Source organism: Notamacropus eugenii, chromosome 3 (genome assembly GCF_028372415.1).
Source record: "Notamacropus eugenii isolate mMacEug1 chromosome 3, mMacEug1.pri_v2, whole genome shotgun sequence".
NCBI lineage: Eukaryota > Metazoa > Chordata > Mammalia > Diprotodontia > Macropodidae > Notamacropus > Notamacropus eugenii.
Genome location: NC_092874.1, coordinates 362,682,375 through 362,699,591, shown reverse-complemented (window position 1 = coordinate 362,699,591; position 17,217 = coordinate 362,682,375). Strand labels below are relative to the sequence as shown.

General features: G+C 35.9%; 1 protein-coding gene across 13 annotated transcripts in view; it reads right to left on the bottom strand.

Moving 5' to 3' along the window:
- LOC140496935 (uncharacterized) overlaps positions 1 to 17,217 on the bottom strand; it is a 325,087-nt gene that overhangs the window by 156,689 nt on the left and 151,181 nt on the right. For 11 of the 13 annotated variants that reach the window (XR_011964454.1, XM_072597351.1, XM_072597350.1 and 8 more), the window contains one exon: positions 11,207 to 11,437. The exons of the other annotated variants lie outside the window; for them this stretch is intronic. Coding sequence is in view for 10 of the 11 variants with exons in the window: in XM_072597351.1 (XP_072453452.1) it covers positions 11,207 to 11,437 (231 nt within the window). In the remaining variant the exon portion in view is untranslated. The remainder of the gene's footprint in view (positions 1 to 11,206; positions 11,438 to 17,217) is intronic. 13 annotated transcript variants of the gene reach the window in all.

Here is a 17,217-nt window from a genome sequence, read left to right as displayed (position 1 = left end):
TCTGCTCCATTCTAATTTTTAAATAACTATTTTCTTCAGTGAGTTTTTGAACCTCCTTTTCCATTTGGCTAATTCTACTTTTTAAAGCATTCTTCTCCTTATTGGCTTTTTGGATGTCTTTTGCCATCTGGGTTAGTCTATTTTTAAAGATATTATTTTCTTCAGCATTTTTTGGGGTCTCCTTTAGCAAGCTATTGACTCACTTTTCATGGTTTTTTGCATTGTTCTCATTTTTCTTCCCAATTTTTCCTCTTCTCTTACTTGATTTTCAAAATCCATTTTGACTCTTCCATGGCCTAAGACCATTGCTTTTTTTTGGAGATTTTGGATGTAGAAGCATTGACTTTGATGTCTTCCTCTGATGATACGCTTTGTACTTTCTCATCCAAAAGGATGGAAGAAAATACCTTTTCACCAAGAAAATAACCTTCTATAGTCTTATTTTTTCCCTGTTTTGGGCATTTTCCCAGCCAGTTACTTGAGTTTTGAGTCCTTTGTCAAGTGGAAGGTATACTCTGGGGACCTGTAAGTTCTCAGTTCCTCCAAGGTGGCACAATCAAGGGAAAGGAGTTTACTCCTCTCCTGGCCTGCACTCTGGTCTGGGAGCAACACCAAACATTCTTCTCTGCCTAGGATCTGCGAGTAGGATTCCCTTCCCAGAGCTTCTACTAGCTCTACCACACCAGTGCTCCTCCTCACCCCAGAACTGCCACTCAGAGCTGAGATCTAGATTACCTTCTTGATTCCCCATGGGTCTTTAGGCCGAGGTCTTCAAAAGTGGATGCTGCTACCTCAGTGACTGCCACAGCCCTGGGGCCAGGTCTAGGGCCAGACCACACTCCCCTCTTACCCAGACCTGTGAAGCAGTCTTTGGTATTTCTGGGTTGAGAAATCCGGGAACTGTAGCTGCTACCCGTGATTTCACACCCTGAAGCCTGCTCCAGTACTGTCTTTGCCATGCTGCAAAGCCAAGGCTGAACTGTGCTCTGCTCTGAGCCTGGTGCAACAGACCTTTCCTGTCGGCCTTCCAGGCTGTGTTGGGCTGGAAATCTCCTTCACTCTGTCTTTTTGTGACTTCTGCTGCTCTAAAATTTGTTTAGTCAGTTTTTACAGGTATTTTATGGGCTATGGGGGGAGACCTATAGCAGGTCCCTCTTTCTACTCTGCCATCTTGGCTCTACCCGGCACTCCCATTTTAAACATGAGGAAATTCAGGATCAGAAAAGTTAGATATTTCACTTCATGTTACAGAGACATAAATTAAAATTCAAACCTAGGTCCTCGTGATGCCAAATACAGTCCAATCTAGAAGCAGAATGAATCACCTATATACAAAAGAGGATTAAAATTATGACTGTATTTACGATCTCAAAGCAAGAAGTTAATGCTACTAAATATTAAACACACAAATAATGATGCACTATGTTCATATTTTGAAGAGGTTATTTCAAAAACATCTCTAATATACACCTCTTCTAAATGTTATCATACAATTGTTAAAAAGTTGTAATCTTGCCATGTTCCATATGCTTTCTTTGAATAAGGTTACAGAATTGTCTAAAGGATTAGTTTAAATTCCTCTAATTAGAAACAAGTTAAATTCATTTTCTTTAACATAGTCAAGGATCTAGGCTATGTTTAATTTTTAAGATGGCCTTTACAAGAGTTATAATTTATTATCATGTTTCCAATGAGAAATTTATAAGAAATTCATAAATTTATAAAACTTAAGAAATTTATAGAATGACAGAAAACCAGATCTATCTTCTGAGGTCTTAAAAAGAGTAGTTATGCTACTATGAGTTTAAAAATAAAGAAAAATTTTTGTTGACAAAATTATATCAGATTTATAAACTTTAGAAAGAATTTTTATCTTGTATGTCACTACAGCTTTTTATATGATAAACTCTGATATAAATAATCCTTGGCATATTGGCACTGTGAGTGTGGACTGCTCAACATCTCTGTCAGTGACTTACACAAAGGCAAATAGCTTTCTTATCTAGGTTTGCAGGTGACAGAGATATGCCTAATTCACTGAATGAGAGCTCAAGGATCTAAAAAGCTTTTAACAGTCCAAAACAATGGACCTGATCAAAGATGATGAAATTTAGTGTGTAAGTGTAAATATTTACATTTGTATGTTTTAAATGGTTATGGATAGGGACGCTACATACAGGCAACATTTCCTCTGAAAAGTACTTGAGTATTCTCCCGGACTGCAAGCTCAAAAATCCAATAAGGTAACCCAACAAGCTACTTCAAGCTTGGGTTGAATTAAGAGAATCACAGTATCTAATTCCAGAAAGCACATTTTAGGAAGGACTTTGATAAATGGGAGTGAGTCCAGTGGAAGTCAATGAAATACAGAAATATAATTATATAGAAATATAAATAATTCTTTATAAGAAATGAAGGAACTCTGGGATGTTTAGCTTAGACAACAGAAGGTGTAGGGAGGACATGACAGAGGTCTTAACATTTTGGAAGGGCTGTTAAATGAGAGAAAAATTATACTTGTTTTTTTTGGACCTAGAAGGCAGAACTCTGATCAGTGGTGGGAAGTTACAGAAAATCAGGTATGGGCAATTAATGAAAGTAGAATAGGCTTTCTAGTGAAGTAGAAAGCTTTCTGTCAATTAACTTGTTCAAACAAGATATGGAAGACTTTTACCAAGGACATAAGTAGAAGAACTGGTGCTTTACTTGAGGGCTGATGTCTAAATTTCTTCTCTCTCCTAGATTCTATGGTATAACAGAGGTTCAATCACAATTTAATTGATGTATAAGCATGTTGGCAGCTAGGTGGGACAATGGATAGAGTACTGGGCTTCTCAGAAAGACTCATCAGTGAGTTCAAATTCAGGCTAACACACTTACTAACTGTGTGACTATGGGAAACTCACTTAACCCTGTTTGTCTCGGTTTCCTCATCTGTAAAATGAGCTGGAGAAAGAAATGGCAAACCACGGTAGCATTTTTGCCAAGAAAACGCCAAAATGGAGTCATAAAAACTCAGACACAACTGAAATGATTCAACAACAAAAATAGAATGTCACATCTGGAAAAGATCATCTACTCCAACTCCAACAGATCAGACAGTTAAGGAACAAAAGGGGGTGTGTGTGACTTTTTCTAAGATCATAAAGCTAGTACATAACAAAACCAGGACTTAAACACAAATTTTCTGACTTGAAGTGGTCAGTGCTTTTTTCACTAAACCATGTCTTATTGTTCAATCATTTCAGATTCTTTGTAACTTCATCTGAGGTTTTCTTGGCAAAGATACTGGAATAATTTGCCATTTCCTTCTTCTATTACTTTTACAGATGAGGAAACTGAGGCACACAAGGTTAAGTGACTTGCTCAAGGTTATACAACTAACGAATTTCTGAAGCCAGGTTTGAACTCAAGTTTTCCTGATAATTTTAAGATTAGAAAGGGAGTACAACAAGGCTATATACTGTCACCCTATTTATTTAACTTATATGCTGAGTACATCATGCAAAATTCCAGGCTGGATGAATCAAAAGCTGGAATTAAGGCTGTCACAAGAAATATCAAAAATATCAGATATGCAGATGATACTACTGTGATGGCAGAAAGTGAAGAGGAATTAGGACTTCTCTTAATGAGGGTGAAAGAAGAGAGTGTAAAAGCTGGTTTGAAAATTAACATAAAAAAAACTAAGATCTTGGAAAGTGGTTCTATCACTTCCTGGCAAATAGAGAGAGAAGAAATGGAAGCTGTGTCAGATTTTGTATTCTTGGGTTCAAATGAAATTAAGACACTTGCTCCTTTGAAAAAAAGCTATGGCAAATCTGAATGGCAGACACATCACCAGCTGACACATCACAGAGACAAAAATCTGTATAGTTAAAGCTATGATTTTTCTAGTAGTAATGTACGGCGGTGAAAGTTGGACCATAAGGAAACCTGAGTGTTGCAGAATCAATTTCAAATTGTGGTGCTATGGAGAAGACTTCTGAGAGTCCCTTGGACAGAAAGGAGATCAAATAAGTCAAGACTTAGAGAAATTAATTCAGACTATTCACTGGAAGGTCAAACACTGAAGCTGAAGTTAAAATACTTTGACTATATAATGAAAAGACAAAACTCATTGGAAAAGATTCTGATGTTGAGAAAGATTGAAGACAGCAGAGGAAGAGATGGATATAATACCATGGAAACAATGAACATGAAGTTAGACAGTCTTCAAGAGATATTGGAAGATAAAAGGGCCTTGTTCAAGAGGTCATAATGAGTCAGACATGACTGAACAGCTGAACAACAACTTCCTGACTCCAGTCCCAGGGCTCCATCCACTGCACCACCAAGCTGCCCTTAAACCACCTCTTAAAATATTCTAAAATACTTTACAAATGTCAATAAAAGACAAACAGAACTTAAAATTCTGAAAACATTTAGGTAAAATTTTTATACTTAACCTTAAATGCCACATTAGGCCAAGTGCTATAGAAATAAAGGCAAAGACAGGAGGCAAAGCCTTGATTTGGAAATAGTGAGCAGAGCAAAATCTGAACTGAGTATCTAAAGATAAGCACAGAAAGGAAAAACGTGAGAGCTCAAACATATAAAGTTTATAAACATATAAACAACCAAAGTAACCACTAAGTCCTTCTAGAAGCTATTGGAGTAATAGGGCTAAAAAGCATGCTTCCATTAACAAAGAATAAGATAATATTCTGATCAGTTTAATTAAGTGAATACAAAATTTTTAAAAACTAGAAAATCAACAAATAGACAAAACCAAAATAAACACAAAAGAAGAAATCTTGAAAACTGGAGTAGAAATAAACTGGAAAAAAGACTATAGAAATGATTTTTAAAAACCTAAAGAATTCATTGAAGAGATTACAATAAATAATAAATTTTAAGCAAACTTGATGAAACAATAAGAGGAATAACAATTAAATTCACAAAATAAAAAATGAGCAAGGCAAAGGTACAAAAAAGAAAGAAGAAAATCTTAAAATTATCAGATACTATTATGCACTTTAAGTCCTCAGTTTTGTTGACACATAGCTATATATCAGCAAAATTAAAGGTTTAAAAGAAATCAAGAGTTAATAATAAAGATATAAAGTATGCAGATTAATAGAATATTAAATCGAGATAGTAAACAGCTCAATTTCAGGAAACTAAATTAAAACAGCTGAAAGAAACAACCAAAGGAGGAAAAAGTGGTTTAAATAGATTTACAGGCAAATTCCTGAAGACTTTTTAAAAACAGTAAAGAACCTATGCTATACTAATTCTTCTCAAAAATAGAAAAATAAAATATTCTACCCAACCTTTAAAATTACATATATATGTATATATAGTCTTGAGAAATGATGATGATAAAGCAAATAAAGAAAACTACTGAGCAAGAACATTAATGAAATTTACTTTAAAACCTTAAATAAGAATCTAGAAAAGTCTACATCAACATATCCCCAAATTTATTCACTATGATCACACAGAATTTATACCAGGCATGGAAGAGGAATTCAACATCAGAAAAAACCACAAATATAACTAACTGTACTAAAAACAAAATTGTCCAAAATCATATCATTATATCAATAGATGTAGGAGCAAAAAAACCTTTTTATAAAGGATACCATTCATTTATGCTTAAAAACATTATGTAAAGGCATAAAATAATTTTTGGTGCAGGATAAAAAAGAAGAGATTGATCAAAAAATAGAATAGCATTATAAGCAATGGGAAAATACTAAAAGCTTTCCCAATAAATGTAGGAATAATGTAAGGATGCCCCTTTTATCTGGTATTATTTGACAAAGTTCTGGGAATGCTAGCTATAATATTTAAGAAAGCAAAAAAAATTAAAGTTACAGACATACAAAGAGATGAAGCTATGCCTTTTTGCTGATGACATGATGTTTTAATTGGAGCACAAAACCATAGAACATCAGAAAAGAAGCTTACAGAAATATGATTAATAACTTCAATAAAGGAACACAACACAAAATAAACCCCACAAAAATTAATAACTTTTCTACACAGCAATAAAAAATTCATGATGAAATAAAAGAAATGGAAGTCTCACTCAAAATAACTACTAATATATAAAACATCATGGCTTCAATCTACAGAGGCATACTCAAGATCAGAATAAATACAATTATGAAATATTCCTTAAAGAAATAAAGAACCATTCAAGTAACTAGACGAACAGTAGATACTCATGACTAGAACAAGCTATCATAATAAAATTAATTTGGAGACTTAGTATTATATGTAATGGGGATAGGCTAGAAGCATTGTCAATAAGATCTGGGGTGAAACAAGGATGTTCATTATCACCACTGTTATTCAATCTGGTACTAGAAAAGTTAACTTTAGTAATAAGAGAAGAAAAAGAAATTGAAGAAATTAGAAAAGATAAAGAAGAAACAAAGCTATCATTCTTTGCAGATGATATGATGATATGCTTAGAGAATCCTAGAGAATCAAGTAAAAAACTACTTGAAATAGTAAACAACATTAGCAAAATTGCAGGATATGAAATAAACCCACATAAATCTATTTCTATATATTAGTAACAAAGCCCAACAGCAAGAGATAGAAAGAGAAATCCCATATAAAGCTACTGTAGACATTATAAAATATTTGGGAGTCTACCTGCCAAAACAAACCCAGAGACTACATGAACACAATTACAAAACACTTTTCACACAAATAAAGACAGATCTAAATAACTGGAAAAACATTGGATGCTCATGGATCAACCAAGCTAATATAATAAAAATGACAATTCAACCTTAATTAACTTACTGATTCAGTGTTATACCAATAAAACTACCAAAAAATTTTATAGAACTAGAAAAAATTACAACAAAATTCATCTGGAAGAACAAAAGTTCCAGAATAGAAAGGGAATTAATGAAAAGAAATGCTAGAGAAGGTAGTCTAGCCACATCAGATTTTAAATTGTATTATAAAGCAGCAATCTTCAAAACTACTTGGTACTGGCTAAGAAATAAAGTGGTGGATCAGGGGAACAAGTTAGGTACACAAGACAAAGTAGTCAAAGACTATAGTAATCTATTATTTGATAAATCCAAAGACCCCAGCTTCTGGAATGAGAACTCACTATTTGACAGAAATTGTTGGAAAAACTGGAAAATAGTATAGCAGAAATTGGGCATAGACCAACATCTTCCACCATATACCAAAATAAAGTCAAAATGGAAACATGAACTATATATAAAGGCTGACACTATAAGCAAACTGGGAGAGCAAGGAATAGTTTACCTGTTAGATTAGTGGGGAACAAAAGGATTTATGACCAAACAAGAGACAGAGAACATGATGAAATGCAAAAGGATAATTGTGGTTACATTAAATTGAAAAGTTTTTGCACAAACAAAGCCAAGGTAACCAATGTCTCTGATAAAGGCCTTATTTCTAAATAAGAACTGAGTCAAATGAGAACTGAGTCAAATTTATAAGAATACAAGTCATTCCCCAACTGACAAATGGTCAAAGGATATGAAAAGGCAGTTTTCATATAAATAAATTAAATCTATCTACAATCATATGAAAAAAGGTTCTAAATCAAAACAACTCTGAGGTACCACTTATCACATGACAAAACAGGATAATTACAGATGCTGAAGAAGATGTGGGAAAGTTGGAACACTAATGCATTGCTGGTGGAGTTGTGAACTGATCCAACTATTCTAGAGGGCAATTTGGAACTGTGCCCAAAGTGCTATATGGGTATGCTATAAAAATGTGCATACCCTTTCACCCAGGCATCACACTTCTAAGACTGTATACCAAAGAGTTCATTAAAATGCGGAAAAGACCCACATGTACAAAAATATTTATAGCGTCTCTTTTTGTTGTGGCAAAGAATTAGAAATTGAAGGGATGCCCATCAACTGGGGAATGGTTGAGCAAGTTATAGTATATGAATGTAATGGAATACTATTGTGCTGTAAAAAATGATGAGCAGGCAGACTTCAGAAAAACCTGGAAAACTTATATGAACTGATGCTGAGTGAAGTGAGCAGGCACTCAATGACAGCCGCAATGTGAGATGACTAACTTTGATGGGCTTGGCTCTTCTCAGCAATGCAGGGACCTAAGACTCATGATGAAGGATGCTATCCACATCCAGAGCGGGAACTACAGAGTCTGAATACAGATCAAAGAATACTATTTGCTCTTTTTTGTTTTATTTTTTTCTTCCTTGTGATTCCTCCTAATTCTTCTTTACAATATGACTAATGTGAAAATATGTTTAATTAGAATGTATACACAGAGTCCATGTCAGATTGCACACCATCTTGGGGTACAAGTAGGGGAAGGAAGTGGAGAAAGTTTGCAACTCAAAAACTTCTGGAAGCGAATGCTGAAAACTAAAAATAAATTAATTAATTTTAAAAAATAGTTAGTGTTAAAATACTACCAAAAAGCCATTTTATAGAGGAGAACTATACTAGGGGAAATAATGATACAATTCATTTGGAAGAATACAAGATTTAGAAACTTAGTGGAAATTATGGGGAAAAAGACAGGAGAAATAATGAGGAAACAAGAAAGGAAAATTTCCAGACTTCCAGCTAAACTACGATCAAAAATATGTGGTACTGATTAAAAAATATTAAAGTAGATCAGTGGAACAGATCGTGTACGGAAGAAGTAAAAACAACTAAACTTAATAACCCAGTCTTTGGTAAACCTAAGAACATTAACACTTTGGGAATAATTATATAGTTGACATAAATTGACTATAAAAGGTCACACCATGAGGGAAAAAAATAGAACAGAAGACAATCAGGAAGTTTTTATTACTATGGCTACAAGTGTAATTTTTTTAAGATTGTTACCTAAAAACTATTTTCTGTGTTGCTTGATTTTATCTTATTTTCACTTACAGTTTTTGATTTTTTATATCAACTCCCACTTTCCCACTCCACCAATCTACCTCTGTAATGAAGATTTTTTTAAAAAGAGAGATAAAAAAATAATTCTGCAAAACCAACCAATATTTTCTCAGGGAGACAACTCCTAACAAAATAGAGGATATCACAAAAGAAAAACTATTTCAATTATATGAAATTTAAAACTTTTACATGAACAAAATCAATGCAGCTAGGTTAAGAAGAGAGCCCATCAACTTGGTTAAAATTTTTCAACTAGAGGAAATTACACAACCCTACCAACTATATCCACTAAAATATGTTAAATAATCTTAACTGGGCCTCCACAATGGCAAGACAATCTTTTTATACTTCTTAAATGTCTCTATCACAGCCTATATAACAGTCATTCCAAACCTCTTCTGTTCTCAAGTCTTCCTTAACTCCCATCTCCTCTCCAGCAGAAGGTCATGCTTCATATATTACTTAGAAAACAGAAGCAACTCATGTTGAGTGTCCTCTTCTCCCCTACTCTAAATCTCAAAATTCAAACGCCCCCACCAGTTTCTTCTCCAGTATTTACCCTCTTTCTCTTCTCTTCCTCCTTGCTCCAGTATTTAATGAAGAGTTGGCACTTCTCCTTGTCAAGATGGATGCCTCTACAGATACTCTTGATTTTACTCTTTCCTGTCTTCACCAGCAGATTAATCCCATAATCATCCTCCTTCCCATCTTCAGTGTCTCCCTATTTACTTGCTCCTACAAATCTGTCCTATAAGTCTGTTCTATCCTTAAAAAAACCCTCACTTTACCCTCCCATCTATTCAGGATATCAGCATATATCTCTTCTGCCTTTAGCAACCATGCTCTTACAAAAAGCTTTCAATGTTTGTTGCCTCCGCTTCCTAGTGTCTTACTCCTCAACTCTGCAATCTTGCAAATTTATCCCTTAAATCTCATTCAAAATTAATCAGTGGTTTCTTAATTGACAAATCTGATCATCTTTTCTGAATTCTAATCCATCTTGAGCTCTCTGCAGCGTTTGATGATGTTGACCACAGTTGGTTGACTGATATACCCCTGGGCTCTGCTCACAGAAAATTTTCAACTTTTCTTCCGACATATGCAATCAGCTATTAGCCCAACATGTATTTGATTCCTCCCAGCTCTGATAATCCTTCCTTTATTTTCTTTGTGTCTTCTGCTTTTGCTCTTAAGGTTTTTCTGTCTTAAGATACCAATTCCCCCTTTATGGACGTGTGTCAGCTGCCATGTATCCCAAATATATCTGAATGATAGAGACAGTTACCACCTTACTCTACAAAATCTGGAGATTACCTTTCATTAAAACATTTTAAATAGTTGGGACAATATTTTTACAATTCATTGTATCCAGTCCATATTATCTGTGGTTATTACTTAATTTATAGTCACTTTTGCATATAAATAACACCAGAAAGTGACAAACATTAGAGCAAACAATACAATATAATTTGTAGATATCTGCTTTTATAGACTCAGCTTTACCATATGTGTGGAACTTATCATAAGTTTATTAAAGTTTGTGATACTACAGAAAGGAAGTCATTTCAGTCCTGAAGAAGCCAACATGAACCAAAACACATGATTAGAAACATATTCGCATATGAGAATAAACTATATTCATAAGTATACGTTTAGGGTTGGGAGCCTTGTTATCCTGATTTGGTATACATCTGACACCCTCTTTCTGTCTAGATGATGCTTCTACAAGAAATTCCCTCCTTAAATCCTTGCCCATCCTGATCTTAACTACTGCATGTAACCGCTTAGTCATGACACTGCACATGACACTTCAGTATACCTTTGGTGACTAGATGTAAAGTTTCTGAAGTCACCACTGATCACTAAGTTTCTTAGGGTATGCAAAATTCATAGATTTGTGAAACACAATTAATGATAAAGTGACTGAACTAAAAAAATTTGGCATTGTTTTAATTAAAAATTTGACTACGAAATGACATCAATGAAATTGACCACATCTGGGGACATTGCATAGTATGCCACATTGATGAAAGGATTAGATCATAATTAAATTTAATTAATTTTAACTACTTTAAATGCAAAATGCAAAAATGTGTAATTGATGAAGAAGATAAAGTACACATGAAAGCAATAACCTAATGCTACTAAATAATTTAAATTTCCAAAATGTAAACACTAAACCCCAAAACATATAGTCTTAATGAGATGGAAATTTTATCCTTTTCAAATGAGATTCATCAACAATTGAGTTTTTTTAAAAATAGCTTTGCAGCTCAACTCACCCAAGGTGCTGAAGGTACAATAAGGGTCAAAATAAGCAAGTCACTGCAGCATTCCTCCAAAGACTGATTACATCTCTTCATCTGATTTATCAGCCTAGAATACACAGCAGTGGGAAGAATTTGCAGAGATTGCTTGTGGGACCCCTGTCCTGGGGCTAGAATGAAGTTCAGTGTTTGCCTTATGCCATGCAGGTGTCTATACAACTGGCTAAGTTTTGTTTCAAGGGCACTCTGAAAATAAAGGTTAGAAAAAGATATGGTAAACATTTGAAAACAAAAGAAAGTTAATTATGCTAGGTGAAAGGCCACAGAGTTCTACTTAAGCACCTGCAAAAGTCAGGAGAAGTATGCCAATATTTATAAAACAATCTCTTGGGAAATTACGGGAGATGTCAAATTTTAAGGTACTCTTCCCCTTTCTTTCTTCTTTTGCTTCCAACCATCTGTGAATAATATGTGCTGAGGGGATATGATCTGACAAAGTACGAAACACAACAAACTGCATGACTTTTAGCCTTTTATAACAAAATATTTTCTTAAAAGATCAAAGACACAAGGAAGACTAGCCTGATTGTTAGGTTTTTGTAAAGAACAGCCCAGAGCAAAAATAAGAGGGTGGAAGGAGCAGAGAAAAAAAACAAGAAAAAAGGAAGAAAGAAAAAAAGTCTCTAACTTCTAAACAACCAGAATATCAGCAAAACATAAACAGGATCATGTGTATCTTCTACCTACCACAGAACTATTTCCTGTGTTAACCTCAGCCAGCTGGACACAGAGTTGGTTGAACAGCATGCTTTACTCATAAGAAATTACTTTAGAGTTTTAAAGCTCATTTCATGAAGAAATACTTAAATGTGCAAAAACAAAATCATAATAACCATGACACACAAAAAGTGTGAAAAAACAGACTCCAGTGAAAAGCTGGTGCAGTGCCTGCCCTCCACCTATGATCCCCAATTGAAAATGGCAGGCTAGATACCCTCGGGACAACTGCCCGAGGTTCAGGACACTCTACAGGCCTTCACTCCTAAAGCTGTATTGCATGGTTCTCCACTGTTACATTCACCTGGAATGGTCCTCCAGGGACACAATTAGTTGAAACCAAAGGCATTAATGAAATAAAATAGCTACAAAAGATTTCTCCTGTAAACCTGGGGCACACATTCTCACAAATAAACACAATGGCAATGGGAAGAATGTACAGGAAGACATGTGGTCATGGTGAAAATTGGTCAATAATGAAGAACCCACATGTCCTTTCTCTTCTTATAGCATCGTCATCCTGCTCCCCTCAAACTTAGCATCTCTGTCAAGATGTCATTGCTAATGGGCTCCCTAGATCTGCTGGGTGAACAGGATAAGGTGCCTCCTACTAAAGCAAGTAGCTCCACTCCAGAAACAATGGGGGGGGGGGGTGGCAAAGAAAGAAATCTCTTTTCCCAAGAAGTGAAGAGTCCTCTCAATAACCAGGTTTATCTTGAAGGAAGGAAGGAAGTTTTATAGAACAAATCCTTTTATTAAGGGGATTTGTTCTGTGAAGTTTGGATTCAGTCAAAGGGCCATACTTGAGGACCTAGATAGCCACATATGGCCTCAAGGCCACAGGTTCTCCTCCCCTGGCTAGGTAAAGGAGTAGAAGGTAGCAAGAGTTCCTGGATCCCAAAGCCTGGAACTCTCTTTCTACTTCCCTTCTACCTACCTCAGTTGCTGCCATCTCTTAGAGTAAGAGATAGTCATTTCTACATCTCTTGGGGTTAAGGGGAGGTGGTCAGTCAATCTCTAGAATACTATGGCAATGGACACATGCCCTCCAGGGGCCAGTCTGCTCTTAGCTCTCTGGTCTCTGACCTCTGCATGCCTAGCTTTCTTTGGAGCTTTCCCAAAAGGAAGAAAATAGGCCAGCTCTGCAACTGAACTCCTTTTGAGTAGGCCTGGCACAAAGGTGGCCCTGACTTACAACAAGTTGTGCCAAACAATTTATCCCCAATCATTCTCAATGAGTCTACAAAAAAGGCAGCTATGCACTCCATAGGGACATGTAATTAATGTCCCAATCAAAAGCTTATGTCTCTATAGCCTAATCAAATTAGACAGCAAAGTAGTGCAATGGCTAGAGCGCTAAACTTGGAATCAGGAAGACCTGACATCAAGTCCTGTCTCAGACACTTAAGAGCTGTGTGAGCAAGGCAAGTCACTTAAATTCTCAGCTGCAATTTCCTCATCAGTAAAATAAGGATAATAATAGCTTATCTCCCAGGGTTGTTGTGAGGATCTAATAAAATAATGTGCATATATATATATGAAGTGTTTTGTAAACCTATATAAAGTCCGATATAAATGTTAGCTATAATGATAACAGTAATAATAAATTCCCTCTATACTGGAAAGAGCACTAGATTTAGTGGACCTGGGCTTAATATTAACTCTTACATTTACTTTCTATGGACCTTGGACAATTAACACTTCTCTGGACCTCAGTTTGTTCACCTATAAAATGAAGAGGTTAGACTAGACAGTCTTTAGGTTCCCATACACCTTTAAACTCTATGTCTTAATAAACGAGTTGGGGCTAGAGGTATAGACTTGGGAGTCACCCACATGGAAAGGATAATTGAAGTCATAGAAATAAAAAAAATGTTACATAGAGAGAACAGAGTTGAAGAGAAAGTCTTAAGAGAAGCCCACAATAAAAAAAAAAGGAAACCAGTTAAGAAGACTAAGGAAAAGAGTCAGACAAACAATGAAAGCCAGGAAAGAGACAGATCAAGGCAGGAAGGGGCTTGGAAAAGGGAGGGAAAGGAGGAAAGAAGGGAAGTAGGAAGGAAGAGAAGGAAGGAAGAAAGGAAGGAAGGAAGGAAGGAAGGAAGGAAGGAAGGAAGGAAGGAAGGAAGGAAGGAAGGAAGGGAGGGAGGGAGGGAGGGAGGAAAGAAGGCAAGTAGGGAGGAAGAGAAGGAAGGAAGGAAGGAAGGGAGGGATAAATTCAAAAGAATGGCAAGGTCCTGTAACAATACAGTGTCAGGAAGGTTAAGACCCAGTAGGAGGTGAGATTCAAGATAAATATTCAAAATAACAACAACCACTAAAAAAAAAAGTCTTTAAAGCTAGTTGGAAAAAAGACAATCCAAGCTAGAGCCACAGTAAGGTACCAAGTCAGCCCTAATCATAAAGAACCCCAGAAGAAGCCTGAAAATAGTATCCTTATCAACTATCAAATATACTACCATATATGAGGTCAGGCGTCAACCAGGCAACTGGGACCTCACAGGAGGTTTCAACCTTCAAAATTTATAATACCATGGTGGAGGCTATCAGGACCATAGGAGGGGAAATAGCCAAATTCTCACTGGGTTTGTGCAAGAAGAAAGAGACAGAGAAGAGCTGAAGCCAAAAAGAAAACTCAACGATTCCATGAGACAATAAGAATCATTAGCAAAAAGTTCCTGGACCTTTTTCTCTTATAATCTTTCTACTCCCCTGACCTCATTGAGACCAATCTTCCTCTCAGAAAGCTATTCCCCTCCACTCCATCTCATTTACATACATCTGACATTGACTTTCAGCCAAGATGCCTGCCTAAGTACAGGCAAGTCAACGAGTTCCCACATACCTACGCTGACAAAAACTGAAAAGCCACATAAGACTGAATAACGAGTAAGAAAATCCAATGAGAAACTATGAAAAGTGACTTAATCCACTCTAGAACTGCACAGAAAGTGAGCCAGGAGTCGATGAACAATGAGAAAGGAAGACATCAGAAAGTCAGTGCCAGCAAGATGGCAGCCTCCCACAGTAACTAGTGATAATGATCCAAAGACAGGTGGAGCCTTCAAGTCGCTGAATCTTGAAGCAGCAAAAGCAGAGGGATCCTCACGCCAAGAAAGCTCCAGAGTCATGGGATACATGCTGGGGGACGTTGGAAGGTACCAAGAGCAGTAGTAAAATATCTGGGTGAAGAACTGCTCAGCTCAGGGTATCCCAGGCCAACAGACCCAAGGTTCTTAGCACTCTTTCATGAGATGTCACAGAAGGGCACTGAAGATCCACAAATAAATCCCAATGTCAGAACAGGAGGGAGGCAGAAAATCTCACAAAGCAGAAATTAGCATAGGAAGTCATGTGACCCAGGGAGAACCCTAGAAGGGCTTACTAAAAGAGCAGGGGGAGGGAAGCTTGGTCCTGGTACACAACCTCGATTCAGGAACTAAGGCTAGAAGCACAAGTAAACCAATAAAAACAATGAACATTATAAAGAATTTTTATACATATATGTATATATATGTATGTATAAAATTATATACCCCAAAATATAATCTAAAAAGAGAAAATAATTGCAAGCAGGGACTTAAATGAAAAAAAAAAATTTTCTACAAGGACTATAAAAATGTTTAGGAAAAAAGGCAAGAGATTTTTTTAAATGATAAACGCTATGAAGAAAAAATAAGTAGAATAAATAGCCTAGAACAGAAAGTAGTAAACTTACTAAATAACAGACTCCCTTAAAAATAGAATGGATCAAAGCTAAGTCAAGGACTTCATGAGACAACAAAAAATATTAGAACAAAATCAAAGACGGAAAAGATAGTTGAAAATGTCAATTATTTGCTATTAAAGAATAGTGACCTGGAAACCATGTTGAGGGAAGATAATTTCAGAATCATTAGACTTGCTAAAAACTATGAATGTTTTTTAAGCCTGAACACTACACGTCAACACATCACAAGTGAAAACAGTCTAGCTCTATTAGAACCAGAGGGAAAAGTGGGTATAAAAATAATCCATTGATTATCTCTGAAAATAACTTCAAAAGGAAAAATTCTAGGAATATTATAACTAAAATACAGCTTTCACATCAAAGAAAAAATATATATTATAAGCATCCAGAATGGAGTTCAAGCACCAAGGAACTTATATGAGGATCATGCAAGACCTATCTGCTATTACTAAAATGAGAGCAGTTCTTAGAATACAATATTTAAAAAGGCCAAAAAATATGGATTTAGAACCAAGAATAACTTATTCTGCAAATTTGAGTATACTCCTGTGGGTTAGAAAAAGTACCTTTAGTGGAACAGGGAACTTACAAGCATTCCTGATGACTTGTAGATGCAAGAGTCAAAAGATACCTAGATTTATTTGAGCAACTGGAAAGGGTTATATGATGATGTAGCGCTAACATTCTAACAAGGAGGTGGGAGGGGGGAAATATTTCCTTAAAACCTAAATGTCTTCAAATAGGTACTGAGGGAATTAAATGAGAAAAAAAAAACCTCAAATGAACTGATTCTGTTCTGGGGGTTTTAGGACAGGAAAGAGAAGGGAGGGTTAAAAAGGATACTAATGTAGAAAGGAGGAAGAAGGGGTTGAAACTTACTACTTCTCATAATTGGGATGGATGAGAAAAGTATACAAAAAGGGAGGAATGGGTAGCAGGTGTCATATGAATTTCACTCTTATGTGATGCAGAGAAAATAGAGTAATAGGGGGAGAGGCAGAGAGACAGAGACAGAGAGAGACAGTTGGAGAGACAGAGAAAAACAGAGAGATTGAGAAATTTTGATGCAGTAATAAGTCAAATTCAGCAGAGAAACGGGCAGGTATTGGAAGGATGATATGAGAGAGGATGAATAAAGTACAAGTAAAACAAATTTCTTGATCTTTAAGGGAGGTTAAAAGGGGAAATAAATCAAAGAACTGGAGATTAAATTGGCTCCCATTCATTGGACAATTGCTAGACAAATTATAGTATGTGGATAAGGGAATATTACTATGCTATACAAAATGAGAATACTAGGAAATATGAATTTATAGATAGAGCTAAGAAGAGGATATGGCCATATTGAGTTTAAGATGTCTTAATAGAGCTAAGAAGTGAGATTAAAGCAGGATACACAGATATGAGAGTTGCCAGGCCTAGAGGCCTGAGGGCTACCCGAGTCTTCCCTTACCTCTATCCCGAGGTCTTCGGTTGGCCAAACCGGATGCTCGTATGAGAGAAAGGACGTTCCAGAGTC